This window comes from Enhydra lutris, unplaced genomic scaffold (genome assembly GCF_002288905.1).
Source record: "Enhydra lutris kenyoni isolate GAN:26980312 unplaced genomic scaffold, ASM228890v2 scaffoldscaffold33, whole genome shotgun sequence".
In the NCBI taxonomy this organism is placed as follows: domain Eukaryota; kingdom Metazoa; phylum Chordata; class Mammalia; order Carnivora; family Mustelidae; genus Enhydra; species Enhydra lutris.
The window spans coordinates 4,627,992-4,655,409 of record NW_019154117.1 but is presented as its reverse complement, the minus strand read 5'-3'; the positions used below and the strand labels follow the sequence as shown (position 1 = coordinate 4,655,409).

Here is a 27,418-nt window from a genome sequence, read left to right as displayed (position 1 = left end):
TTCATCTCTCAAAACGCATCAAGGAAAGCAGTTCACTCACCGAACGGACTATGAAGGCCGCACTGGTTTGCGTCTCCGCGCCGTGGGCACGGACTTGGGACAGTAATGCGCGCCAGCAGGAAACGCCCAGAACCGACAATGAGAAAACCCCTCGTTGAAACACGTAAGAACGTAGCACGCATGAGTCCTTCAAAAACCTAGAGAATAAGCTTTACCTAACCAAGAGGTGACTTCAAGAGCTGCAGCAAAAGAACAGACAGGATTTTCATAGACCCGAACACGTGACGGGGCTGGAAGCCCAGATGCTACGCAGCCAGAGAGTCTGGAGACTCGGCTGGGCGAGGCCACTAAAAACTGAGATAGTGAAAGGTTACATAGTATGTGGTCAAAACAAAAAGGTAAGCTTTCCTAAATGCCAGAAAATTTTTTAGTTAAAGAGCAAAAAAGACCTACAAAAAGAATGTAGCAAACCACAAAGTGGAGACCAAATGCATCAGTCATAAAAAATACATGTGAAAGGACCTAATCAGCAACTAGAAGGGAAAAAATTTCAACTTCGCTTACCAGATCCAATCATCTACTGTATTCAAAAAATAGACTCGGGAAGGGTATAAATAGCAGTATGAACAAAGTGGACACAGTTTTTTAAAAAGATCTTTTTAGGGCAACCTGTGGCTCGGTTAAGCCTCTGCCTTCGGCTCAGGTCATGAGCTGAGGGTCCTGGGATCGAGCCCCGCATTGGGTTCCCCGCTCAGGGGCGTCTGCTTCTCCCTCTGCCCTCCCCACTGTTTATGCTTGCTCTCAAATAAAATCTTTCAGAAAAAAACAGGATTTGAGACAAAAACATTACATCTAGAAAGGTACTTTATGGGGCGCCTGGGTGGCTCAATAAGCCTCTGCCTTCAGGTCATGGTCTGAAGGTCCTGGGATCAAGCCCCACATTGGGCTCCCTGCTCAGCAGGGAGCCTGCTTCCCCCTCTCTCTCTGCCTGCTTGTGATCTCTGTCAAATAAGCAAACAAAAAAAAAAGGTACTTTATAATACCTAAAGCTGTGAATTCTATCAGGTGACAGCAACTGCTTGACAAAGTAAAACTACAGGAGATGCAGACAGACCCAAGTAAGAGACCGTGATAATCCACTGTCCTACAAAACATGAGGTGAACAAAAAGGATATAAAAAGACCAAAACAAGTGATCAGTAAAGTAGATCATATGGGTAGATACAACCAACTTGAGAAGATAAATTCTGCATTACTGGCGTATACAGTGGGCACAAAACATTCACACACTATTAGCTTATAAAGGAAATATCAGTTCTATAAAATTGAAATATTATAAGTAAAACTGGTGATAACTTGGTAAAGCTTAAAATTATCAACAACAAAACAAAATGGCCTTCTACCTGCAAATTTTTAAAGTCTACATAAAGACTCAGGATCGCTCAGTCGGTTAAGGGTCTGTTGGTTTCTGCTCAGGTCATGGTCTCATGGGTTATGGGACCAAGCCTGTGCTGGGCTTCCTGTTAAGTGGGGAGTCTGCTTGGGATTCTCTCTCTGCTTCTGCCTCTCCCACTGCTTGGGTGTGCTCTCTCAAATAAATATAAAAGAGACTCGGGTTAAAGAAGAAATCCAAAAAAAATTACAGGACGTTTTTGTAAAATAATGAAAATATTAAACTACTGGGTACACTTAAAAAGGCAGTGATAAGAGGAAACCCCATAGCAATAAATGTTTTTTCAGTAAAATTAAAAAAGGCAACAAAGAGGAAAAGAAAATCTTACAGATAAAGCAAAAAGCAGAAATCAATAAAAGAATGAGAATAAAACATGTAACTTAGAAACTTTTTTAAAATTAACTACTAGCTAACTTGGTAAAGAAAGCAGCAAGGGGAAGGGGTGTGGAGTAGAGAAAATACAAATATACAAAAAGAAGAAATGTGACCTCTATACTCTTAAACATGGAAACCCAGATGAAATGGATACTTTTCAAGAAAACAGATTACTAAACTTGTAGAACAGAGGTATAAACCTGAAGTAGCCCAATTTCCCAAGAAGAAGTTAAACTGCCCCGTAACACAGGCGCTGTGGCCAGGTGGTTTCGGAGAGCAGCAGAAGCCAACTTTTCTTTTTTTTTTTAAAGATTTGTTTATTTGACAGACAGAGATCACAAGTAGGCAAACAGGCAGGCAGAGAGAGAGAGAGGAAGGGACGCAGGCCCTGCTGAGCACAGAGCCTGATGCGGGGCTCCATCCCAGGACCCTGGGATCATGACCTGAGCCGAAGGCAGAAGCATTAACCCACTGAGCCACCCAGGCACCCAGAAGCCAACTTTTCAAGGAGGTCATTTAAATGCTTCCAAAATTATTCTAAGGCATTTGAAATTAAGGACAACTTTCCATTTTCATGATGTTTATACATTTATAATGTGTGACACATGCCTAAATCTGATTAAAGAGTACCCAAAAAATAAAGATGGACCAGTATCACTCATGAGTATTAACTCAAAATTTCTAAACATTAGCAAACAAAATCCAGTGATGTGAAGAGAATCAGAAACCATGGCCTAGTGGGAAACAACAGCATTATCGAAAAATCCTATGATTCTCTTTATACATTCTGAAAAAAGCCTTTCCCAAAATTAAAACCTACTGCTTATGAAAGCACGCAAGGCAGGACTGCGGATAAATGCTTGCTGCTCAAACGCCGGGCAACACTACACACCCGCGCTCCACGTAACGCAAGGCCGCCCGCTCGTCACGTCACATCGCCACATGGCAGCACCAGCCACTTACACATGTCAATCACAGACCTAAGAACAGGTAAAGGAGAGACTATATTTGCAGAAGATACACAGCGGTCAGCAAGCTAGACTTGAGGTCTGTTTGTAAGACTTCGGACTAAGAATGGTTTTTATGTGTTTAAAAAGTAGTTAAGGGGTGCCTGGGTGGCTCAGTTGGTTAAACGTCTGCCTTCTAGTCAGGTCATGATCTCAGGGTCCTGGCCTGGAGCCCCATGTCTGCTGCTGTCCTTCCCCTGCAGTCATGCTCGTTCATGCTCTCAAATTTAAAAGTCTTAGAAAAAAAAAAAAAGAAAAAGCAGCTAATAAAAAAATCTACAATAGGGACATATAGCAAAGCCCAAAAGTGCTTACTATCTGGCCATTTAAAGGTTGGCAATTCCTGGTTTACCTGGGGAACCCTAGAGGAGCAATAGTTAACTCAAAGATCGAACGCAAACAATGAATCATAGACTAATGTACTATACGGTGACTAACATAATTAAAAAAGTAGAAGATTCAGTAAGATAGCAAGATACAAAATTGACACATACGAAATATAACTAGTTAAGATAACAGTAGAGAAAACCCCAATTTTAATAGCAACAAAAACTAGATGAGAAAAATCTTACTAACACTCCTGAAAGACACAAAAGTAGATGTGAACACATGAAAAGACATTCCCAGTTCTTGGACAGGATGACATTATGTCCGCTCTCCTTAATTTATAAATTATGTTACTCCCTGAAATACCAATAAGCAATTAAGTTTTATGTCAGAGTTACAATACTAAAGTTCATATGGAAAAACAAACATGCAAAAATAGCAAGGAAAATCCTGAAAAACAAAAATTACAGAGACTCTTAACCCTCGCAATCATTAAGTTAAAAGCTTCTATAATTAAAAATGTAATTAACAGGTACATAAATAGACCCACATATATATGGTCAAGTTTTTTTTCCTGATTTCTTGACATTTGTAATCACAAAACACAGGGCAGGAGATAATAACCTGCCTGCCAGGAACCTGAATTTTACTGGAATTCTCCAAATTATGCATGAAAGATAAAGTTTTGGATTTTTCTGTGCTTCCTTTTTACAAGCTGGTGGTTAAATACAAATCAGAAATAATTATTGGCATGAACAAGGAAAGCGGTTGGTGCAAAATAAATTTATTTCCAATTAAATTTTAAAAGCTTAGAGAAAACAAAAGTATCCACCTTCAACCTTCAAAAGCATCAGCTGAGGCTCTTAATTCCCTGTAAGTGCTTTGTTCCATTGGTTAACTACCAAACTGTATTATTTCACTACCACCATCTTGTGTCTTCCTTGCCAGATTTTCAAGTCCCTTCTGTGTTAAACGGAATGAACTATGCCTGAGCACAATAAATAACTTGCTTTTTACAGTAAATATGATGGCTACAGTCACCAAAAAAATACAAAAACCAAACAAGCTACTTGTGAAAGAGGAAGTTCAGTAAAAAGTGGGCAAAGTTGAGGTATATACAATGCAATAATTTTGACAAAGACGCCAAAGCAATTCAATAGGGTAAAGGTTAAATCTTTTCAACAGATGATGGTAGAACAACTGGAAATCCATAAAGGAAAAAAAAAAAAAAACTTGACCTCTAACTCACACCATATGCAAAAATTAACAGCTAAAGCCATGAAGCTTCTAGAAGGAAAAATGAGTGTCTTTGTGGCCTCTGGGTAGACAAGATTTTCTTAGGATACATACAGTACTAAATCTAAAGAAAAACCTGATAAATTAAAATTCATAAAAATTTAAAACTTCTGTACATCAAATGACCCCATTAAGAAAATGAATGGATAAGAAAATCTGGATATCTGATACATACGTTCCTGATAAAAGACTATGATGTGGAACATATGCACTCCTGCAAGCCATAAGCCCAATTTTTAAAAGAGAAAAAGAAATGAAACAAGCCAAGGTAGCGGAATGTCTTCCAGGAAGCACTTGGAAGAGTGTCCCACGTCATCAGTCACCAGACCAGCGCAGGAGCTACTGCTGAAGGCCCCACAGAAACAGAACGAGGGACAAGAACAGCCAACACTGGGGAGAATGTGGAACAACTGGAATTCGGAGAGACTCCTTTTAGGGAACCAAATACTAATACTCAAAACAACACAGCTCAGTCTCAAAAACATTATGCTTCATGACACAGACCCACCATATTACATACTGGAAAATTCCATTTATATGACACTCAAGAATGGTACAAAGTGAACACAGCGGGAACTTTTAAAAACAAACTTCTTGTGTTAGAATTCTCCAGAGAAATAGAACCAATCCTCAACATAATATTAGCAAATCAAGTCCAACAATGCATAAAAAGAATTCTATACTACAACCAGGGAGGATTTATTCCATGTATACAAGATTGGTTCAGCCTTTAAACATCAGTTCCCGTAATCCATCACACAACAGACTAATGAAGACAAAGAAAAGCATGTGACAAAATCAACATCCATTCACAGTCAGAGTTCAGCAAACTAAAACTAGAGGGGAGTTTCCTCAACCTTATAAAGAGCATCCACAGAAAACCTACAGCTAACAGGATACTCAGTAGAAATACAGAAGCTTTCCCACTGAGATCAAGAACAAGACAGTGGGGACACCTGGGTGGCTCAGTTGGTTAAGCGGCTGCCTTCGGCTCAGGTCATGATCCCAGCATCCTGGGATCGAGTCCCACATCGGGCTCTTTGCTCAGCAGGAAGCCTGCTTCTTCCTCTGCCTCTGCCTGCCAGTCTGTCTGCCTGTGCTCTGCCTGTGCTCACTCAGAAATAAATAAAATCTTAAAAAAAAAAAAGAACAAGACGGTGATTACCACTCTTACTACTCCTCTTAGCATTCTTTTTCACAATACTGGAAGTCTTGGTTAATGCAATAAGACAAGAAAAGGTAATGAGTAAAAAAAAGATTGAGAAAGAAGAAATAGTACTATTTGCAGATGATATGATCATCCATATAGAAAATCCCAAAGAATCAACAAAAAACCTCCTGTAACTAATAAACAATGATGGCAAGGTTGCAGGATACAAAGTTAATAAACAAAATCAACTGTGTTCCTATATACCATGAATGAAAAATACTGTTTACATTAGCATCCCCAAAATGAAATACTTGGGTAGAAATCTAAAAAAAGTCTTATGAACTATATGAGGAAAACTACACAATCTAGTCCTGAGGAAAGCAAACGAATACATGTAAGTGGAGACATATTCCATGTCATGGAGAAACACTAAGATGCCATTTGCCCCTGCTTGAGCTATAGATTACAGTGCAGCTCCGGTCAGAATCCCAGAAAGTTCTATTGTGGATCTCAACAAACTGATATATGGAGAGACAAAAGACAAGCAACATTCAGAAGAATAAAGTCGGAGAGGATGGATACTCCCCACTTTCAGGACTTGAGCAAGAGCGCACCATAATGGCGAAACAGAAGTAAAACAGAAGAGAGAGCCCAGAAATAGACTGACGCAACAAAGGTCATTCAGTAGAGGCAGGACATTCTTCATCAAAAAATGGTACTGGAACAGCTGGAAATCCACATGCCTAAAAAAAAAAAAAAAAAAAATCCTACACTCAGACCTTACATGTTTCACAAAAATTAACTCAAAATGGCTCTCTCATGGATCTAAATAGAAAACACAAAACGAAACCTGTAGAAGGTAACATCAGAGAAAATGCAGAGACCCCAGGTTTGGCAATGACTTTTAGACAAGACACCAAAATCGTAACCCATCAAAGAAAAACTGATCATACTGGACTTCGTTAAATTTAAAAACTTATGTTCTGTGGGAAACACTCTTGAGAGAATGAAAAGACAACCCCAGATTGGAAGAAAACATTTGCAAAGCACTTATCTGATCTAAAGGACTTCCATCCATACGCACAGAGAACTCTTAAATTTGAACAACAAATCAAACCACCCAGTTAACAGACACCTCACCAGTAGTGACACACAGATGGCAAGTAACCTAGGAAAGGATGCTCACACCGTAGGTCAACAGGGAGCAGCCCACGGAAGGAGCAGCGACACGGCACTACCGGTCCGGCAGCGTGGCTAGGATCCCGACAGAGACAGCGCCAAGCACAGCACTGCTGGGCGGGCAGTGGGGCGCAGGCGCGCTGGGAGAGATTGCCCATGTCTGACAACAGTAAATACGGGCCAACCACACGATCTAGCAACTGTACTCCTAGGTTTTTATCCAGGTGAGCTCAAGACGTGTCTAGACAAAATCTGCAAACAAATGTTTACGGCAGCTTTATTCACGATTGCCAAATGGAAGCAACCAGGCGGCCTGTCCATCTGCGGGGGCATGGCCCAGCCGGGGCCCAGCCACATCACTGCGGAGCGGTGAAAAGAAGCGAAAGTTGGGGCGCCTGGGTGGCTCAGTGGGTTAAAGCCTCTGCCTTCGGCTCAGGTCATGATCCCAGGGTCCTGGGATCGAAACCTGCACTGGGCTCTCTGCTCCGCAGGGAGCCTGCTTCCCCCGCCTCTCTGCCTGCCTCTCCGCCTACTTGTGATCTCTGTCAAATAAAATCTTTAAAAAAACAAACTTCAAGTGCTCTTAGAAACACAAAGTTCTTCCTAAGTCACTAGTCACTACCATTTGGGAAAAAAATACATATTTTAAGAATTTAAAAAGTGAAATAGAGAAGAAAACATTGTCCTCTTACCTGTGGCTTCAAACGTCAGCTTCACAGAATCCCAGGGTGTCTGTTCTTTGGACACAAGCCTGAAATGAGCTGGATCTCCTGGAGAAACTTCTGGGGCAGGAAGATACCAATTTTTCCTATTTGGAAAGGTAGCTTCAATATTTAGGACGCTTAATTTTAGTTGAAGGCTATCTCGAACTCATTGAAGTGGTCTGAATATACGACTCACATTTTGGGATATGAAAATCATCTCTGATGGTAAAATCATGCAAATTACTCTAAAAGCCCGTCACTGTGTAATAAAACCTTCCCCAAATTACGAACGCGAGGGATCCTAGGAGGTCTCGATTCCACCACCCACCCTGTTCCTTCTTATCCAGCCCCTTACCACCAAACCACGAACATCCCAGAAATATAAAACCGTCCAAACCAATGCTTCACTGCGATCTATCGGACCATCGGACCTCCCGAGAGGGCCAGCCTTGCTCAGAACTACTCGGGTTTCTAGAGGAAAGACTTCCCAACTTTGAGAAGGCAACAGTAAACTTCCCAGTGCTTTGTCCCGCTGAAGAAGGGGAACGTTGGCCGTGACGGACACAGCACACGCGGCACTTGCCGGCCGCGTTAACTGCATAAATAAGGGCAGTCACGTGGCCCAAAGGCCACGCAGCACACGAGGGAACCGACCTGATGAGGAAGTGCACCGGGAGGTACCACGGGAAGCCACACAGGGGCGCGTCCTCCTCACAGTGAGCTCGGATGGTGTCGTTGATCTCAGGAATGTGAGGCGTGATGTGGGACATGCCCGTGTAGTCGAACCCGTTGATCCATATTCCGGAGTCCCGCTTAGTGACGTTTCCGTCTAGGCCGTGAAACGTTCTAGTCACGTGCTGCGAAGAACAGAGCCGTGAGCCGGCGACCGCCTGACCCCTTCACCGCATCCCCGCTCGGGCGGCACGAGAATGCGCAAACGGGAGGATGCCGGGAGGATGCCGAGCGCCGCGGCCGGAGCCACAGGGCCCCTCCCGCGCTGCTGGGGGGCAGGGCGGGCCCGGCCACCCCAGGGCACTGCTCAGCGTCACCTAAACACACGCAGGCCCAGCCAGCCCTTCCACTCCTGCAGGGGACCCGAGAGAACGGCGGGCGAGGGCCGCGCGGGGATCCGGCACCGACCCAGCAGCGAAAACTGCGAACGACCCGGACGCCCAGCAGCAGGGGCAGGGGCAGGGGCACCCGTTCGCTGAAGGACGGGGACGCGCGCCCGTGAGGAAGCTTCCCCCACGCTGCTGGGCAGGACACAGCCAGTCACGAAGGACCGTTTATGGCTTTGTCTTTTAAGAGGCTCAAAAAGAGGCAAACTCTGTCTTCCTGTCTAGGGCTCCATAGAAAAGGTACTAACTCCCTCCCAACTTCACGACTGTATTGGGGGGGGGGGGGCTGGGATCAAGAAGGGGACACTCGGGTCATAGCAGGTACTTCTGTTCTCTCCTTTAAACTCGAGGATGAATATACAAAGTGTTACTGTTTCTTACAAGTATATTTACATATTTAAATTTCATTCAAGCCTTTCTGAAGACCTATTTCAGATTTAAAAGACAGGGACATTGGAACTCCATTTAGACAAAGGCTGCGAACAAAGCCATTCTAAGATAGAGACACACTCTGCTTTCAGTGTGTGGCCTGAAGCCCCTCCCGAGCAGAGACGAACACCCCCGCGCACGCCCGGACGACACACGTGGGCACCACGCTCCATCCAGCGCAGGAGAGAGCAGCCCAGGGCACATCAAGCAGGAAGAAAGGACGGCAGGGGGTGGCGTCCAGGGAACTGGAGCCCACAGGCCACGCGGCCACTACTCTGCGTGCACAGGCCACGCTCACCTGAGGAGGCGCCGTCTGTGGCCACCTGTGTGCCACAAAACGGCGGGGACAGAGGCCACGCGGCTGGCAGAGTCCCAAGTACTTATTCCCTGACCCTCTTCGGGGAAAGCATGCCAACTTCTGGCACTGGGGAAGAAAAGAACCCCAAACAAAGCAGAATGGGAGTTTTTAAAAATTAAAATGTCACTTTTCCTTACTAATGTAATTATAAAAATTCAGCAAGTCACTGAAAACACACGGACTCTCCTAAAATTAAGCTGTTCTTCCTTCATGGTTTTGTAAATTGTCAAGATTGTCACATAAGGCACACATATCGCTGTGTCCTCCAGGACTTCCTGTAACGAGGAACAGTGGCCCTTTGTCAGCATCGCCTCCCTGATAACTTACATTCGAGTGTTACTGTTACTCCCTTCACATCCCTGAGTAGTTCCTGGCTTATGATTCTTGGCTTTTCTTTATTTTTCCTTAAGATTTGTTTGTAAAGTAGAGTCTACGCCTCGTGCGCGTGTAGACCCACGTCTACAAACTCATGACCCCGAGACCCAGAGTCGCGTGCCTCCTGGTCCAGCCAGCCGGGTGCCCTGTGTGCAGTTGGCTTTTCTGCTTCTCAGCCCCTGAGAGAGGGGAGGACGGGAACTAAGGCAGCTCAGCGTCCTCCTGCCGTCCAGCGCCAACTTCAAAAAGTGCCGAAAACCTAAAATGCACAGAAGTTCTAAAGCCCGGGTTACTAGTCCCTTTCTAAGTTCTTACATTTTCATGATGACATCCTCCCTCAAAGACGACCTAAGATCATTTTTACGGGCATTTTAAAATAGCAGTTTGACTTTGCCAGCTGAATTCAGATTTTTCCTCAGCCTGCGGACGTTTCTACAATCTGTCCTTCCAAAGCTCATCACTCCGCGGCAGACTTGCTCTGCCTTCTCCAGGGCGGGCGTTTCTGTGACGTGAACAAGAACAAAGCAAGCTGACGTGTCCAGGTCGGCCCCTCGGGGACGCGGGTGTCGCGGAGCGGCAAGCCTCTGAGAGCAAGCGCAGGCCCGGCCGACTCCCCGCAGCCGAGCTCGGCGCCCACGAAGCTGCCCCCGCCCCGGGCCGCACACCCTCTGGCGAAGCGGCTGTTCTTACCTGAAGAAACACCCGCTTCGGCTTGGGGCTGGCGGGCTGCGAGCTGTAGGGGAAGAAGGCGCCGCTGCAGACCAGGAGCAGCGTGACGGCGCACACGGACGTCAGCGCCAGCAGCGTCTTCCTGGTGCTCTTGGCCAAGTAGATGAAGCTGATCTGCGAGACAGGACGCGGAGCCGCGGCGTTCCCGGGGGCAGACGCTGGCCCTGCCGGCCGCCACCCGAGCAACCGCGAGGCGCGCCTGCCGGCAGGTGTCACCACACCACACCCGGGCACAGGCGCTGCCTCAGGGGTTCTGGGCCGGAGCCCATGTAAACGAGGGGAGCCCCATCCCCACAAACCGTCGAGAGGGGAAAGGACACAGAGATGGCGTCTCGGTTCGGTCGGCAGAGACACGACAGAGACGCAGCACCAGTGACACCAGGACCTTACTTCGCTTCTGTCAGTGCCCCACGTTAGCCGCGGCCCGGGAGACGCCACTGATCTACCAAGCGTCACCACAGGAGGCTCTCGTTGAAGAGCCAGAGCTAAGATCGGGCGCGTCCGCACGCCCGTTCCCAGGAGACCAAGTTCGGCTCCTGACGCTCTGGCGCCCGCCTCGGTGCTGGCTGCGTCCGAACTTGCACCTCGACACCCGTCAGGACGCCGCGCGGGGCCCTTCGGGGCTGGGTGAGCAGAGCGGACCCGGGCCGCCGGCAGGCCTGGGCTCGGGCGGGGGCACCTCGCACGTCCCGCACCTGCTTCCACGAGCCCTTCGGTGGTCGGGAAGTCACAGTCAGCTGTGGGGGACACACGTGACTCACAGAACCACCCACAGATCCCTCAGGGGCTCGGAAGGGGCCACACTGATCCCATCCCAGCTCCCCGTGCCTGCTCCCCCTGGTCACCCACCCTCCAGGGGTCCATACGTAGAGCATGAATGTGGAGAGACTTCTGTGGAAATGAAAATGAGAAATCGGGCAAATACGCATAACCTCCCACATGCTCTACTACACAAAACACCGGGCACCAGCGTCCCCTCCGGGGTCCGCTCCAGCGACACGTACCGGCCTTAGGGCAGTGATCTTGCGTTTTTACACGGTAAGCACGGAAACAAGACCATCCCCCAGGAGCCAAGGCAGGGAGTTAGCAAAACTACACTCGTACCTGTCTGTCCCTCAGTGTCCCGGCAGTCGTAAGATTTTACGGTGTGACTCCGCAAAACAGCGTCAGACATCCCGCCAAGCAGTGACTTCCCCTCCGCGGGGAGGGGAGGCGACACTTAGGTGTCCAGAGTCTTTCAGGTCAGAGGAAGACCTCGCCGTCAGAGGCGGTGGCTCCTGCCATCCCCACCCAGCCACCTTGCAAGGCTGTCCTAAAGTTCTGTGTCAGCTACCCTGTCACATGCCACACGCACTCCTCAAGCCATGAGGCTCATCGGCTGCCCCTGCCACGCGTCTCAGGCGGTGAGCGTGATGCAAGCATAGGGCACGGGGGTCGGGGGGGGAGGCTAGAGTGACAATGTGTCTGGATTCCAGCACCTCCGATTTCACTCTTATTTCTGCCTTAAATGTGACATCCCTCACTCTAGATTCCCAAACATGTGCAAAATGAAACAAAGAGAAGCATGAGAAGGGTCTAGGCAGCGTCCAGGGCTGCTGTCTTGTTCCCCAAGGTCACTCAGCAGCAGTCTCATTGAATCAGGACAACCCCAGGAACACCCGCGGCCCCACCACCAGACAGGCACGTCACTGCTCCCTACAAATGGACTCAGTGGATCCCTGAGGACCGAAAAGAAGAGCTCCATGAAATCTGCATTACTCTTTCTGTCCTCCATCGCGGAGACCAGGCTGCCTCTTTTGGGCCCCCCCAACCCCGCTCCAACACCATGCCCTGGAGGCAAGTCAAGGAGCCAATGACGCCCCCCCCCCACGGCCACCAGCAGCGCGGCCACCTTGCATTCCGATGAAAAGTAAATGAGCTTCCAATGATGCCAAGAGGCACACTCCAGAAGCTTTCCTAATAAAATATAATTCAAAAAACTATATATTTTAATCCTCTCTCCATGGTTTCCAGGATTCCCATACTCGGGGGTCACTTTCCATTTCCACGGTGAAGCTGTCAGGGTTTTTAATCTATCCTGTTCCACACGGGACGGAACTAAAATGTCCCATATTTTGATCGTGGCTTCTGAGCACTAACAGACGGCGGGAGCCAGTTCATGATTCCGCCAACTCAAGATCACAACCTAATCTATGCGTGATGAGCCCTGAACCACTTCGGCCCTCACAGCAGCCAAACCCTCTAGCTAACCTGCACAGAGAATTTAAAGGCTTAACGTTAAACCAAAAGAAGTAAACCCTGGAGGCGTCAAAGAACATTTCAGAATTCTCCATCCACCCCTGCATGTACCAGTAAGGACTGAATCATTACAGTAAAGACAAAATGGCTGGAATGCTCAGACTTCCTTCCACCAGCCGCACACAGGGGCGTGCAGAACCGCTCTCCAGGCCTGATGCCACTCTCCTAAGGGACGTGCACCGAAGCTACTGACCATGCACGTGGCGTCTTTACACATTGTCTCTAAACCCTCACCTCCACCTGACACGCCCTCCACTGTAGTGACATGGAAAGACTCGCCATCGTCTCCATGGAGGAAAGAACTATGATAGACTCACAACTGCTTTTTCTACTTAGTCCCCTAACTGCAAATCTTGGAGCGTATCTATGGGTATGCAGTCATCGCTTCTTATTCTCGGGAATTCCAGTAAAAGAGCCACACCCCAGAGAGCAGCCTCCACAAGAGGGGACAGGCCTGAGGTCCCCACTCTGAGGGCAGAACTCTGCCTAGAACCTGCTCTACCACAGGGTCCAGTCTTCCATCAGGGGAGTCCTGGGGAGGAGCAGCAGGGACAGCAAAGGCAGAACTCTCCCTGCAAGGGCAGAGCACGGACAGAGGAAAAGGACAAGGCCTTTGACACTCTGAGTCCTCAGTGTCCATCACCCAAGGAGACAGGCCCCATTAGTGAACACCGCGGGGCTAGCGGCCAGGCAGTCAGTTCAGTGATAACAGAAAGAGCCTCATCAGATTCCTTCTCCCTCCACCAGCTCTAAGAGCACTAATAAAACCAACCACGTATTTATTAACATTTGTCTCTCAGTAGGTAGTTGAAAACACACTATTAGGAATCATTCTAAAAATCCACCATTTGGTGCGCCTGGGGGCTCAGTGGGTTAAGCCTCTGCCTTCGGCTCAGGTCATGAATTCAGGGTCCTGGGATTGAGCCCCACATCGGGCTCCCTGCTCAGTGGGGAGCCTGCTTCTCCCTCTACCTTCACCCCAGCTCATGCTCACTCTCTCAAATAAATAAAAGCTTTAAAATAAAAAAAAAATCCACCACCAAGCAGTCTCTATCATATCTTACATGGTATGCACTCTACAAATTCACATTCAGGTAGTTTGAAAGCTGTGAAGAGATATAACCAGAGGACTTGGGAGGACAAGGAGGGAAAAAAAACCCAAACAAACCCATTTCTCATCTTTTCCCCACCAAACCCACATTCTACACACACAATCCCCATTTCTTTTGCACAGATGTTTCTCAATAAAAGAAACACTATTTCCCAGAACGTACTATAGCTAAACTCATTACATATTTATATGACAAATGAAGAAAGAAGAAATAAATTTTTAAATGTTTTTTCCTTACAAAATAGGAAGAGAGGATCATCGTACAACCAGCCAAAATGGAAGCCAGCACGACGTCAGGTGGGATTTCCGAACCACTCCTTCCGAGGATGGGGGTAAACATCTCGAATACTGCCCAGATGAGGTACAGAGCATAAAGATAAGGAATAAACATCCCCAAAAGGTAAAAGGCAATAAACTTCCCTCGGGCACCTAGGGAAAAAGAGAAAACACACATCTCTGAAATTCTACAGTGGGACCCAGATTCTACAGTACTGGTGTGCATGAGACAGAACGCTCATTCAGGGACATATCATATGACCTATGTCGTTCAGGAAAAATAAAATACAAGTAAAAACACAACAGAACATGTAGTACTTTAGCTAATGTGTTCGTAAACACGAGCATGGTATGGGGTATGAGGTACAGGATGAAAACCTCTGTGATCTCAACACTGAAAAAAGCAATCAGCAACCATCTCGAAAGCCTACACCCAAAGATCACAAAATAGAGAAAGGGTCTCCCAAGTCTTATCGTAAGCATTTTTTTTAATTTATTTATTTTTTTATTAAATTTTATTTTTTATAAACATATATTTTTATCCCCAGGGGTACAGGTCTGTGAATCGCCAGGTTTACACACTTCACAGCACTCAATATTATCGTAAGCATTTTTAAGGTATTTTCCCATTTGCATCAAAACCGCAAATACCTACCATGCTGCTTCAAGTCTTTGTGCACGCAAAGCTTTGTGAGCAAGGGAAAGGCCACCCAGACCGCGCTAATGAACGCCGAGCACAGTCCTCGGTACGTGAGAGCCGTGAGAGAAACGCAGTGCACACACAGCGAGGTGTCAAAGAACACTTCTCCCAGATACCGGTCACTGGCATTCTGAAAGAAAGAAAAACACACCGCTAGTCTCATGCATGGGCCATTCACAAAGATCTTCTAACGCAGTATCATTTCCAGTGCTCAGAAGAGCTACGTTTGGTCTTAAACTTTAAGGAAATGCCCAGTAAGCATTTACTAGGACGGGGTCCAAGCATCCTGACTCATGTGCAACCTGTGCTCTCCCTCCACCAGCCTCAAAGTAACCTTTGGAAATTTGTCAAATAGAAGAAAGCACTCTCCTAAAAACATTCACTCCCGTAACTTTTCTACTTATGCAACTTGCTTCTAAAGAACTTCAAGCCAAGGAGAGAAAGGACCTGTTCGGGGCAGCTCGGCTGCCTCGAGATCCCCTGCAGCCCCTCTGGAGCCCCGGCCATGCAATCTGGCTGCATTCCGGAGTCTTCTCCGCTTCCCGGGGGCCCTAGGGTGCGGCTCTGCCCTGCCCTGGCTTCCTGTGGCTTTTGCATTCATCAGCCTTAGCCCAACGTGTGGGTTTGGAAGTCCGCAGACTCCGGCACAGCCGCTAGAGCCATCAGAGGGGAGCTGCCTGAGAGCTTAACACACCCCGACACCTCGGCCCCAGGGGCTCTGTCCACGCAAACATCGGTCCTTGCCGTGCAGGGACCCCGCACCGGGACAGCCAGACCTCGGGTGGTACCGCGAGAGCTTTCAGTGGCGTGTTTCCAAAACCTGTCCAGACGCCTCTGACAGAACCCCTCGGACAGGAAGGGCCACGCATTGACACCTCTCCGCGTTCAACACAGCGTGAAGACACGCGGTCTTGAAAAATAATGGAAAAGGAAGTAATTCTCAGACTCTACTTGAAGCCAAGTACCACTCAGCTGTTCGAAAACAGGTCTCAGAACTGCCAACCATACCTTAAACCCCCACACTGTGGCCGGAGGTCACACAGACGCCCCCGGGACCGGGTCCCCCTCTCCCCACGTTGCCCCCCACCCATCTCCCACCGCTCATGTCCCCCAGGTCAGCTCATCGTCCTGCTCAGAAATGGTTACCGGCGGCCTCCCTCCATCTCCGAGGCCGCCTGCAGCCCCCCACTGGCCTGTCTGTTCAGTTACCGGGCTGTCACCAGCCTCACCTTCACCACGCTGACCTGCTTCTGGGCTCGTGCTCTCCCACCTCTGACCACCTGGCAACCTGCTCTCTGTGCGTCACAAACCCGGTTCCAGCGGCCCCACCTCCCTCACCAAGCTTTCCTGACCTCCGCATCCTGCAGTCCCGCAGCACTGCGAACCCGCCGCTCTCCCCGCTCTGCCCCGTGTGTCGAAGCCCCAGACGAAGCCCCTCAAAGCCAAAGAGCACGCCCTGACCAGTCCTGGGACCACCCGCCCGGCACGGTGCCAGGCCCAGCCGGCACTCTATACACATCCCTCCTGCGCCGTGTTCGGCCCTAAATTTTAGGATCAGGCATCTGAAACTAGTCAAAGTCACTGGAACATTACTAATGGGCATTTCTGTCCTCCGCTCCCCTGCCACACAGCACCCCCACGCTCTAACACACTGTTGTACTAAGAATGAGCATGTGAGCTTGAGCCCCACGGCAGAATCCTTTTAGATACTGAAGCCACTAAGATACAAATATCAGCCCATCCAGAAACAGATGGCCAACTGCAAAGAACCTTCCTCCACTAGGCCTTTTAACAAGGAAGCACTCCTCAGAGCACATCCTGACATGAACTGAAACAGAGACCGAGGTTCAGGCACCAGAGATCCCCATGGAAAGATCTGGATCACCACCTCCTGTGTGCCCATGCTAACTCCTAGCAGGGCAAACAAAAAACAGGTGTGCATTGGCTGTCTTGAAAATAAGTTATGAAACTAAGAAAGATTTTCCTTTAGTCACTTAGAAAATCTTTAGAAACCACAGGTCACTCTGTCACTGAAGTTTACTATGACTCCAGTTACTCTGTAACCACAATTTCTACTTTGATGTTTATCAAACATATATATACAGCAGAAACCCTATGTCAGCACCAATCGTTCCAGAACCCTCTGTCCTCTCGCCTGTGCTTCCCAAGCAGTGTCTCCCAGGCCCACGCCACAGCTGATGCTGTCCGAGTCTGCACTGATACCACAAGGGCTGAGGAAAGGGAAGGCCACTGGAGAAAAAAGTCTTGGTGTGGCTCGAAGGGCTCCTGTGTGTCCGTGCCATGTGCCAGGGCTGCCCGAGCATGGGGGACAGCAGGCGTCCTGGCCCTGCCCTCGCAGGGTCATCCCAGGGAGGGCAGCGAGTGACCCACCGCAGCAGACTGAGCAGAGACGGCGACAACCACCCAAACACTGAGAGCTTTGCTGCGGCACTGGAAGCCTCAAAAGCCTCTGAAGGAGCCTTCCAGAAACTAAACGTGGTTCTGGGACAGTTTTCTACAACTGTGCCAAACCATGTCTGCTCACACCGAAAGCCAAACACAATGAATCCCACTTGAGTGTCTTCGATCCTGGAAGGCAGCAGAAAGAAATCAAGAAACGTGCCTCACACTTACCACGTAATAGAATTTTTTTGCGAGGGTGTGTATGAGTATGATTTTGGCCAAGGCTGCGGTTCCATACAGACAGACGGAGACATAGAAGTGGCTGTACCACGACAGGGACTGTCCAGTCAGAGAGACGAACACTGCCAGGATGAGCGCAGTGACCAGGCTCATGAACCAGCTTATCAGCGTGATGCCGAGCGCGCAGAAGAAGTCCCTCCTGTAGGCGTCAGCTATTGCAGACAAAACACAAGGTGGACGTCACCGGCTGCCAAATCAACCTCACGGCCAGCCGGCGGAGTTACGGGGGCTAACGGTGAAACGAAAAATTCACCGCTGTCACTGCAACGTACAGAAAGTCCCAGAGGTCAGGTTTGTTAAAAACATGAGCGACAAATAATACATAAGCAACATTCGCCGAGAGTCTGTGGCAGCAGGAACTCAGAGCCGTGAGTCCCGCAGGTCAGCTTCCATCTTCAGCACCTCGGGGACGCTCGGCGTATCGAAATACCGGCCAGAACGGAAGGTCAAGTTCCGTACCGAACGCGGCTGGGCAGCTGATGCAGGAGGAGCAGTGCGGCAAAGCCCCCGGAGGCGTCCGCCGCCGCGCCTCCGCCCCTGGAAGACCACCCAGCAGCCTGGACCACGAAACGTGCCGAGCAGAAGGAAACCAATCCAACCGGAGCGGTCGGGGCAGACGTCAGGACGGAGCCCTGAGCACCACTCTCTAGTGCGCACCAGCCTGCTTCATGGGAATTTCCACTAACGGTCATGTGCACAAACCTTTCCCAGGAGCTCCCACGTGCTGCCGTGTCTGTGGCACAAGCACAAAGGTCCCCGCTGCGCCAATACCAGAAGTGCAGCGAGCGCCTTCATCTGAGATTCGCTAAAAAATCTCTTACATGGGATGCCTGGGTGGCTCAGTTGGTTAAGCGGCTGCCTTCAGCTCAGGTCATGATCCCAGCATCCTGGGATCGAGTCCCACATCGGGCTCCTTGCTCATCAGGGAGCCTGCTTCTCCCTCTGCCTCTGCCTGCCACTCTGTCTGCCTGTACTCACTCTCTCTGACAAATAAACAAATAAAAATCTTTAAAAAAAAAAAAATCTCTTACGCTATAAATCAAAGGTTATGTTTAGGATTTTGGAATCCCTGAACGGAGGTAAACGGGCCAGAAAAACTGCAGGCAGAGTCTCATTCCCAGGCCAGCACTGTGGTTTGAGAGGAAAATACTCACTCTTGTGCTTGGGCTGCAACAACTTTTTGCCCAGGTACAACACGACAGCCATCGCCACCATGCAGTTAATGATGGTGCCGACGCGGGAGGGGTAGGCAATGACAAAGAGGCCGAGCACGTCAAAGAAGACCATGTTTCCATGTCGATACTCAGAGGAAGAAGGCAACATATCCGATGTAGCTAGGTATTTAAGAACTGCTAAAATGTTGTCACCTGTTAGTAAAGAAGAGAAAGATAAGAGGGTGAACAGACCACGCGCAGTGCAAGGACGGCCGCAAACAGGAAGAGCTTTCCACACCGCTACCCCACCGTTCTCACCAAAGGTCTCAAAGGTCTGGGCACCCACTCTGTGTCCTCTCCACGCACACGCTCGGCCCGCTGGCCTTCACCCTCTCCCTTGCACGGGAACTGTTCTCTGACACATCCTTTCCTCGCTACTGACAAACCCAAGGGCTGTTTCTTAGTCTAGTCATTTAACGTGTACCTTAAGTACTGCTCCAGATACCAGAAAGCCAGTGCTGAGCCAAGAGACAAAAGGCCCTCAGGAAGGTCACAGACACCAAATACACTATGGCACATGGGTTAAGAATAAGGAATGTCAATTCTATCTCAACTTAAAATAGGAATACAGATGGGGAGCAGAGGCCCCCGGGGACCACACCTGGGCGGCCAATGGAGTTAAGAAGTGAGGGAGGCACTTCTGTCCAGATGCTCCCATAAAAGCACTCCCGTCCGTGCTGTTCAGGGCCTGGGAACGGGAGCGAGCTCAACGGGAGAGACAGCCCGCCAGCCAGAGCCGCAGAGGGGGAAGCCCTGAGGGGACTTTCCAAACACAACGTAACACAAGTCTGACTCAGGAGTCCTTGGCCACAAAGCCGGGGAGCAGTAAAGCCGTTGGTGGGCAGAGCTCGGCACACATGGAACAACCGAGTCTGAACCTGAACGCAGGAGGAGGAAGACATGAGCCACAGGCGGTTCTCCCGTGTTCATACCACCCCTGACTTTCTTGGCTTCCCCAGAGATGCCACACTGCCTTGTCGTGCCACTTCTGTCCCTGGCTTCCCCACCAGCCTCCAAATGTGTTTTCCCCAAAAGTTCAGGCTGAGTCCCCTGCCTCTGCTTCACTCTCCCAAAGTGCATTCCCTCCCCCATGCTTCTGTGGATTTCTCAATGCCTTTGATTCCCAAACCCGTATTCCTAGTGGGTCCTTCCAGCCGGCTGGTTCACAGACCCCTCCATCCATGTCTGACGGAGCTGATGGCCTCCTTCCCCTCTCCATGACTGCTCTGGGTGAGGTCACCTTCCCACGTCCCCATCAAGGTCAATGGCACCGCCTTTCCCCAGCCAGCTGGGACTTAGGCTTCACAGCCGGGTCTGCCGCCGGCCCCCTGGTCAGCTCCTGTACAAGTCCCACCCAGACTACAGCCTGACACCACTCACCAACAATCCACACGCATGCACACACGCACATGCCCATGCTCTGCTCTTCCTGGAGCACCCTTCTCTTCTGCGTGGCACCAAATCCTATCAACTCTGTCATTAGGGTTCCCCACCAGACTCCCCTCTCCTGACCACTCCAGACTTCTCTGGAAAACATGTTAAGCCCCAGCCCTGGTGTTGTGCTGACACCTGTTTTGTAACCCACTCACCTGCCCTCACCACCCAAGATGGACCCACATAACTTTCTGCAGCCAGACACGCTGCCCCGACATGCCCAGAGCCCCCTCTGCCACCTGACTTCCGTTCCATACGCGCTCATCGCTCAGCCACACCACGTTCACCCTGGGCCCGCTCTCTTCCCAGTGCCCCACCATGAACAGTCCTACATTCTTAACGGCTGACCTAGACTTCAAGGCTAAAATCCGAGCCCTCATCAGACTCCAAAGCCCACCCAGCTCATGCACACCGCACACTGCGTCCCTAATGCACAGTCCACAGGGAATTTGTAGGTTTGTAGGTCAGCCCTGAGACCCCATCTTACCACAGACCAAGAGTCTACGTTTGAATACCAACCTGCTCTCTGAATGGAATCTGTTAGAATTCTGTCTGCGGTGTCATACTTGGTGTGATAAATGTATCCGTTCTCGATAAAAGCTAAGTCAATTCCTAAGACACAGAAAAAAACAAAGCGTCATTTTGCTCTAAAGAACCACCTTTCTAAAAGAAACAAGATGGGATCAGGAGGGAGACAAACCATAAGAGCCTCTCAATCTCACAAAACAAACTGAGGGTTGCCACGGGGAGAGGGAGAGGGTGGCTGGTTATGGACACTGGGGAGGGTATGTGCTATGGTGAGTGCTGTGAAGTGTGTAAACCTGGCGATTCACAGACCTGTACCCCTGGGGCTAATAATACATTATATGTTAATAAAAAATTAAAAATTTTAAAAAAACCTTTCTTTAAGCCTGTTTAACATATTAAATTCCTAAACGACAAAATGTCAAAGCAGTGGCACCATCGCCGTCCCATTCATGAATGTCTGACAGCGTCTAGAGCTGCGACACAAAATAACCAGGGAAGTACACATATCAGGGAGACCTCACAAGTCACACAGCGAGGGGCGGGGGGCATACAGCTCAGGAGGCCAGAGAACTCCGCTGTCTACACCCGTGCTGGGCCAGAGCCAAACTCTAACTTCACATCAGCTGTACAAGCCGCCACGGGAGCTAGCCAAGGCAGGCAACGACAAAGCCGAAGACCCTCCAGGATCTCCGGCCACCACTGCGGGGAGCCTAAGTGCAAACCAGCTGTCCCCCGTCCTGCCGCTGTGTGGGGAAAGACGACAGGTTCTAGAAAAGGCAAGCATTTGATTTAAACCAGAATTTAAAAGAAAAGGAAAATATCCGGAAATCAGTTTCAGTGACTCAGAATACACAGCTCTCACGACGGAATGCACTCTCAGGATACACTGCTGGCTCACAGTCCTGCAAAAAAGTAAAACCTGCTTCTACTTAATCGCCACTGGGCTAGAGCCCACGGTAGTGCACAAAATACCTGGAATGTTCCCAAAATCCCTGTAGATGCGGAAGTCGGTATCTGAAGGAATGATTCCACTCTGGAAGACCTCCTGAGCCACCACGGAAGCAAACGGGTGTTTAGCAGCGGAAACATAGGCCTGGACCAGCCATGGGTTCTCAGGACCTAGAAGGAAACAGGAGAACACAGCACAAGGTGACGTGGTCATATTCTTAACACACCACACACAGTTGCTGCTGTGGCCTGAGGACACAGACCCAGAGCAGTCTCTTCACCTTGTTTCCTATGTTTTCTAACATTTGTTTGATTAGGTGTATATTAACTTTAAGAATGAGGAATTAGGGGTGCCTGGGTGGCTCAGTGGGTTAAGCCTCTGCCTTCGGCTCAGGTCATGATCCCAGGGTCCTGGGATCGAGCCATGCATCAGGCTCTCTGCTCAGCAGGGAACCTGCTTCCCCCTTTCTCTCTGCCTGCCTCTCTGCCTACTTGTGATCTCTGTCTGTCAAATAAACAAGTAAAATCTTTAAAAAAAAAATGAGGAATCACTTGTCAGAAAACAAAATTATTTTTATTTACAAAATAACAGCACTTCATAAAACTTTAAGATTAAAAATGAAGAACTACCCAAAAGTCCATCATCCTAAGACAAATCTTTTCACCTTTACATCTTCAATTGTCTTACAAACATACAGTTGTGTGTACAAGATGGAATATTATTCAGCCATTAAGAGGAAATCTTGTCATTTGCAACAGCATGGATAGACCTTGAGCACATTATGCTAAATAAGTCCTACAGAGAAAAAGAAATACTATATGATCTCATCCAAATATAAAATCTAAACAAAAGAAAACAATAATCCCAACTCAGAGATACAGAGACAGACTGACAGCTGCCAGAGGTACAGGCTAGTGCGGGGTGGGGGGGAGGCGGGGCGCACTGACATGGGTGAAGGCGGTTGAAAGGTACGAACTTGCAGTCAACAGCTCAGTCAGTCTGGGGTGCCTGGATGGCTCCTGTGATGGAGCGGGCAGCTCTAAGTTCCAGCCCCACAGAGGGGCAGAGACTACTTAATACTGAAATCTTTATTTATAAATAAATAAATAGATAAATAAGTCCTGGGGATGCAAGGTACAGCACGGTGACTGTTAATAACACTGTACCAAATACTACAGCACTGCTAGAAGAGTAGGTCTTAAAAGCTCTCATCATAAGAAAAAATACTTTGTGATTGATGACAGATGTTAACTAGACCTACTGTGGCGATCATTTTGAAATACACACAAATATTGAATCATCTGTTAAACCCCTGGAACTTAGGAAGGAAAAAAATCATCTTGTATTGCTAGAATAAGCTCAACTCAGTTGGAAAACGTTATCTTTTCTATGTGTGTGTGTGGTGTGTGTGTATATATGTAGATATACACATACATATACATATACATGTGTGTGTGTACATACACACACCACACACACACACACACACACACTGCTGGATTCAGTTTGCTAATATTTTATTTAGGATTTTCACATCTAGGTATGGCAGTTATCTACCAAAAGTATCTACCAAAGCTGAACGCACGCATGTTATGCCTAACTCTACTCCGAAGTGTGTCATCACATACAGGAGTCCCAAAAAACATTTATGAGAACGTTCATATCAGCACCCCCTCTTAAGAGCCAAAACCTACAATCTAACATCACCAGCAGACTGGCTGCTCTTGCCAATGGAATAGTATTCAGCAATTAAAAAAAAGAATGAAGTCCCACTAAACACAAGACAGATGAATCTTACAGATATGATGTTGAGTCAAAAAGAGACCAGACACAAAAGAAAACATGGTGTGGGAATCAATATACAGAAAGTTCAAACACAGGCGCCTGGGTGGCTCAGTGGATTAAGCTTTTGCCTTCGGCTCAGGTCATGATCTCAGGGTCCTGGGATCGAATCCCACATTGGACTCTCTGCTCAGCAGGGAGCCTGCTTCCCCCTCTTTCTCTCTGCATGTGTCAAATAAATAAATAAAATCTTTAAAAAAAAAAAAAAAAGAAAGTTCAAACACAAGCAAAATTAAATCTGTCAAGACCTAAGTCCAGACAGCAGTAACCTTTCACAGGAGAAAGGCTGGGAAGGGTCAGAGGGGTGGATCCGGAGTGCAGACGATACTCTCAATCTTCATCTGGGTTCTGGTTATATGATTATATTGTCGTAAAAATTCATCAGGCTGAACACCCAGAGCTGTGTGCTTTTCTTTTACAATGAAAAATGAAACAAAGACACTTACAATGTCAACATGAATGAAAAAGGTTAAGACCTGGGCACCTGGGTGGCTCAGTTGGTGGCTCAGGTCACGATCCAGAGGTCCCAGGATCGAGCCCACATAGGGCTCCCTGCTCAGCGGGGAGTCTGCCTCTGCTCCTCCCACCCTACTCATGCACGCGCTCTCCCTCTCAAATAAATAAAATCTTAAAAAAGAAAGGAAGGAAGGAAGGAAGGAAGGGAGGGAGGGAGGGAGGGAGGGAGGGAGGGAAAGTAAGACCCATCGGCAGGTAAGAAATGTACAGTTTTAAATGTCCGCTGCCTGCCCTTTAAGCCCCTGGAGAGCCAACTCCTGCGTGTCGGCACCGCAGCCCAGCTCCAGCCTCTCACTGATCGCCCGCTGAGGCCTACAGGTCAAGCTCTGGTACAAAAAGGAAGTCTGGAGAGACCGGGCGAGGCAAGTCGGTCAGCTCCTGAGTGAGCTACTCCCCACCGTACAAACAAGGCAAAGGGGGCCCTTAGATGAAGAATTACAGAACTGAGGGTTTTACTCGGTGGTTACTAATCTTGACAGGTGGCTACTGACACTCTCCCAACATTACAGATGAGGAACTAGCAGGAGCAGTTGTGTGACTGGTTCAAGGTTGCCTGCCAAGGGTGTGTGATCTGGGGTCTGACCTTGGGGCGTCTGGCTGGAGCCTGTGCGGGTGCTACAGGAGCCAGGTAAGACAAGGAATTCCACTCCTGGGGAACACCGCAATAGCTGGGACCAGAGAAATACGCAATTGTCCGGAGAGGGGGAAAATGTTTACGTCACCATGAACATAACCAGTCTCCTGTGCGTAGACCTGGGAAGCAGCTGCAATTGTTTGCTCTTATAAAAAGCCAAGAAGGGGCGTCTGGGTGGCTCAGTGGGTTGGGCCTCTGCCTTCAGCTCAGGTCATGATCTCAGAGTCCTGGGATCAAGCCCCTCGTTGGGCTCTCTGCTCAGTGGGGAGCCTGCTTCCCCCCCCCCCACCTTTGCCTGCCTCTCTGCCTACCTGTGATCTCTGTCAAACAAATAAATAAAATCTTTATTAAAAAAAAAAAAAGCCGAGGGGGCGCCTGGGTGGCTCAGCGGGTTAAAGCCTCTGCTTTCGGCTCAGGTCATGATCCCAGGGTCCTGGGATCGAGCCCCGCATCGGGCTCTCTGCTCCGCAGGGAGCCTGCTTCCTCCTCTCTCTGCCTGCCTCTCTGCCTACTTGTGATCTTTGTCTGTCGAATAAATAAATAAAATCTTTAAACAAAACAAAACAAAAAAAGCCAAGAAGACTATGCAGTACTTGGATTGATGTGTCCATGTGCAGTTATTTCTACAGGATAAATTCCTGCAAGTGGCCTTGTCAGACAGAAGGGTCTGCACACGTTTTTTTAAAGTGGTACCTATTGCCAAATTGTGCCAAAATGGCATCAGTCTACACTCCCCCATCACTGTCCAACACTGCCCGCCCCACCAGCACTGGGCATTATCATTCTACTTACTTTCTGCACATCTAAAGTCTAAAAAATTCACTAAAAAAATAAATAAATAAAAAAGTAAATTGAAATTTACTACTATCTGGAAGGCAGCTATGCTCACCACTATACCACCAACGCTAAATTTACTACTATCTGAATTTGTATTTCTTCGGAAATAAAGCTTGACTACTTCGTTTGGCAGTTTCTTAAAAAGTTAAACATAAATTTACCATATGACCTAGGTATCCACCCAAAAGAAAGGAAAACATATGTCCACACACACACTTGCACACAAATGCCCACAGCAACAGTATTCCCAAGAGCCTGGAAGCAGAAATCAATCCTAATGTCCATCAACTGAGAAAACCACCAACAAAACGCACTCTACCCGTACAGTGGAACATGATTCAGTCACAAGAAGGAAGTGCTCACACGTGCTACCACGTATGGATGGACCTTAGAAAACATCCTATATATTGAAAAAAAACAGACTAGTGAGTGTGTGGCTTCTCTTTGGGATGATGAGAAGATTCTAGAATTGATGCACTGATGGCCACTTGATGCCGTGAACAGATCTAAAAACCACTGAGTTTTACTTGAAATGGGTGAATTACACGGTATGTGGCTTACACCTCACTAAAGCTGTATTCTGTTTTAAATGAATGTGATCTCAAGCAGGTTACAAAACAGTAAATAGAGCAGGATCACATCTTGTAATACATATTCACTCACTCTGTCAATGTGTGTGTACAGAAATAATTCCAGAAGAGCAGGGACTAAACCATCACACTGGTTTGCTCTGGGGCAGGACATGGGGCACATTTTTCATAAGATGAAAGTAGGATTCTGTGACCCCTTTGCTTTGGGGCTTCTACTCAAGGTTGGTAGTATCTGAGTTTTTCACAGGGGACATTTATTACTGGTTTAATCTGATTATATTTTAAAATAATGGATTTTACAACACATTAAAACGATTCAAGCAGCCTTACTGGGTCATGACATAGATCGCCAGTCTGATAAAGTCAGTCATTCTTTCCTGCATCCTGGCCCTTTTTAGAATCAGGTGGTAATGATTATTCCAGTCACTGAAAACTCCCCGGGTGAATGTTTCTCTCTGAAGGGACAATGGAACACAAGTGAGTACTAATGGTTTTAACCAAGACGTTTCCAGAATAGGACAAGTGCCTGTTAATTACGAAACTGAGGACAGGCCAATCTAGCAGGACTCCACACCCCAGAGGCTTTATCCCCCTGCAGTCACAAGTGGAAGCCACGCTGACTTGGAAAGCCCTCCCCGCAAGGAAGCCAACCTTTAGGGGGCAGTGGCACGGTGAAGGGAGAGCCTGAGGAAGGTGCTGGAACATCGGAACAAGCCCAGGAAGCTGTCCCGTATGTGGTTCAGCCACAGGAACAAGCTACCAAAACCTACAGGGAAAACATGGAATAAAAACTCAGAAAAGGGGGGACACATTCTCTCCAAATCTTCTGCAGGATGCCCTCCTGAAAAAATTAATTCTGAAGCATGAGGATTTTATTTTCAAATGAAACGTTTGAACTGTATGTAAAGTTAACCCTTAGAACAACACGGGCTTGAACTGTGCCGATCCACTCCCATGCAGGTTTTTTTCAATAAATATGTGTAATACTGGAAGTATATTTTCTCTTATGATTTTCCTAAGAACATTGTCTTTTCTCTAGCTCACTCTGTTAAAGGTTACAACATACAATACATCCAACATACAAATGTGTGTTGACCAACTGCTCATTATCAGTAAGGCTTCCAGTGTATGGTAGACCAGTAGTTAGGTTTTTGGGGAGTCAAGAGTTACACACAGGGCGCCTGGGTGGCTCAGTGGGTTAAAGCCTCTGCCTTCGGCTCAGGTCAAGATCCCAGGGTCCTGGGATCGAGCCCCGCATCGGGCTCTCTGCTCAGTGGGGAGACTGCT

General features: G+C 48.1%; 1 protein-coding gene across 1 annotated transcript in view; it reads right to left on the bottom strand.

The window, feature by feature from the left end:
• Positions 1–27,418, bottom strand: part of LOC111153543 (endoplasmic reticulum metallopeptidase 1) — a 40,834-nt gene that overhangs the window by 4,210 nt on the left and 9,206 nt on the right. Inside the window, exons 5-13 of the mRNA XM_022512614.1 lie at positions 21,736–21,882; positions 20,755–20,847; positions 18,742–18,954; positions 17,519–17,739; positions 14,840–15,014; positions 14,147–14,337; positions 10,461–10,613; positions 8,145–8,347; positions 7,479–7,594 (exon numbers count right to left, since the gene is read on the bottom strand). Of these exons, the coding sequence (XP_022368322.1) occupies positions 7,479–7,594; positions 8,145–8,347; positions 10,461–10,613; positions 14,147–14,337; positions 14,840–15,014; positions 17,519–17,739; positions 18,742–18,954; positions 20,755–20,847; positions 21,736–21,882 (1,512 nt within the window). The remainder of the gene's footprint in view (positions 1–7,478; positions 7,595–8,144; positions 8,348–10,460; positions 10,614–14,146; positions 14,338–14,839; positions 15,015–17,518; positions 17,740–18,741; positions 18,955–20,754; positions 20,848–21,735; positions 21,883–27,418) is intronic.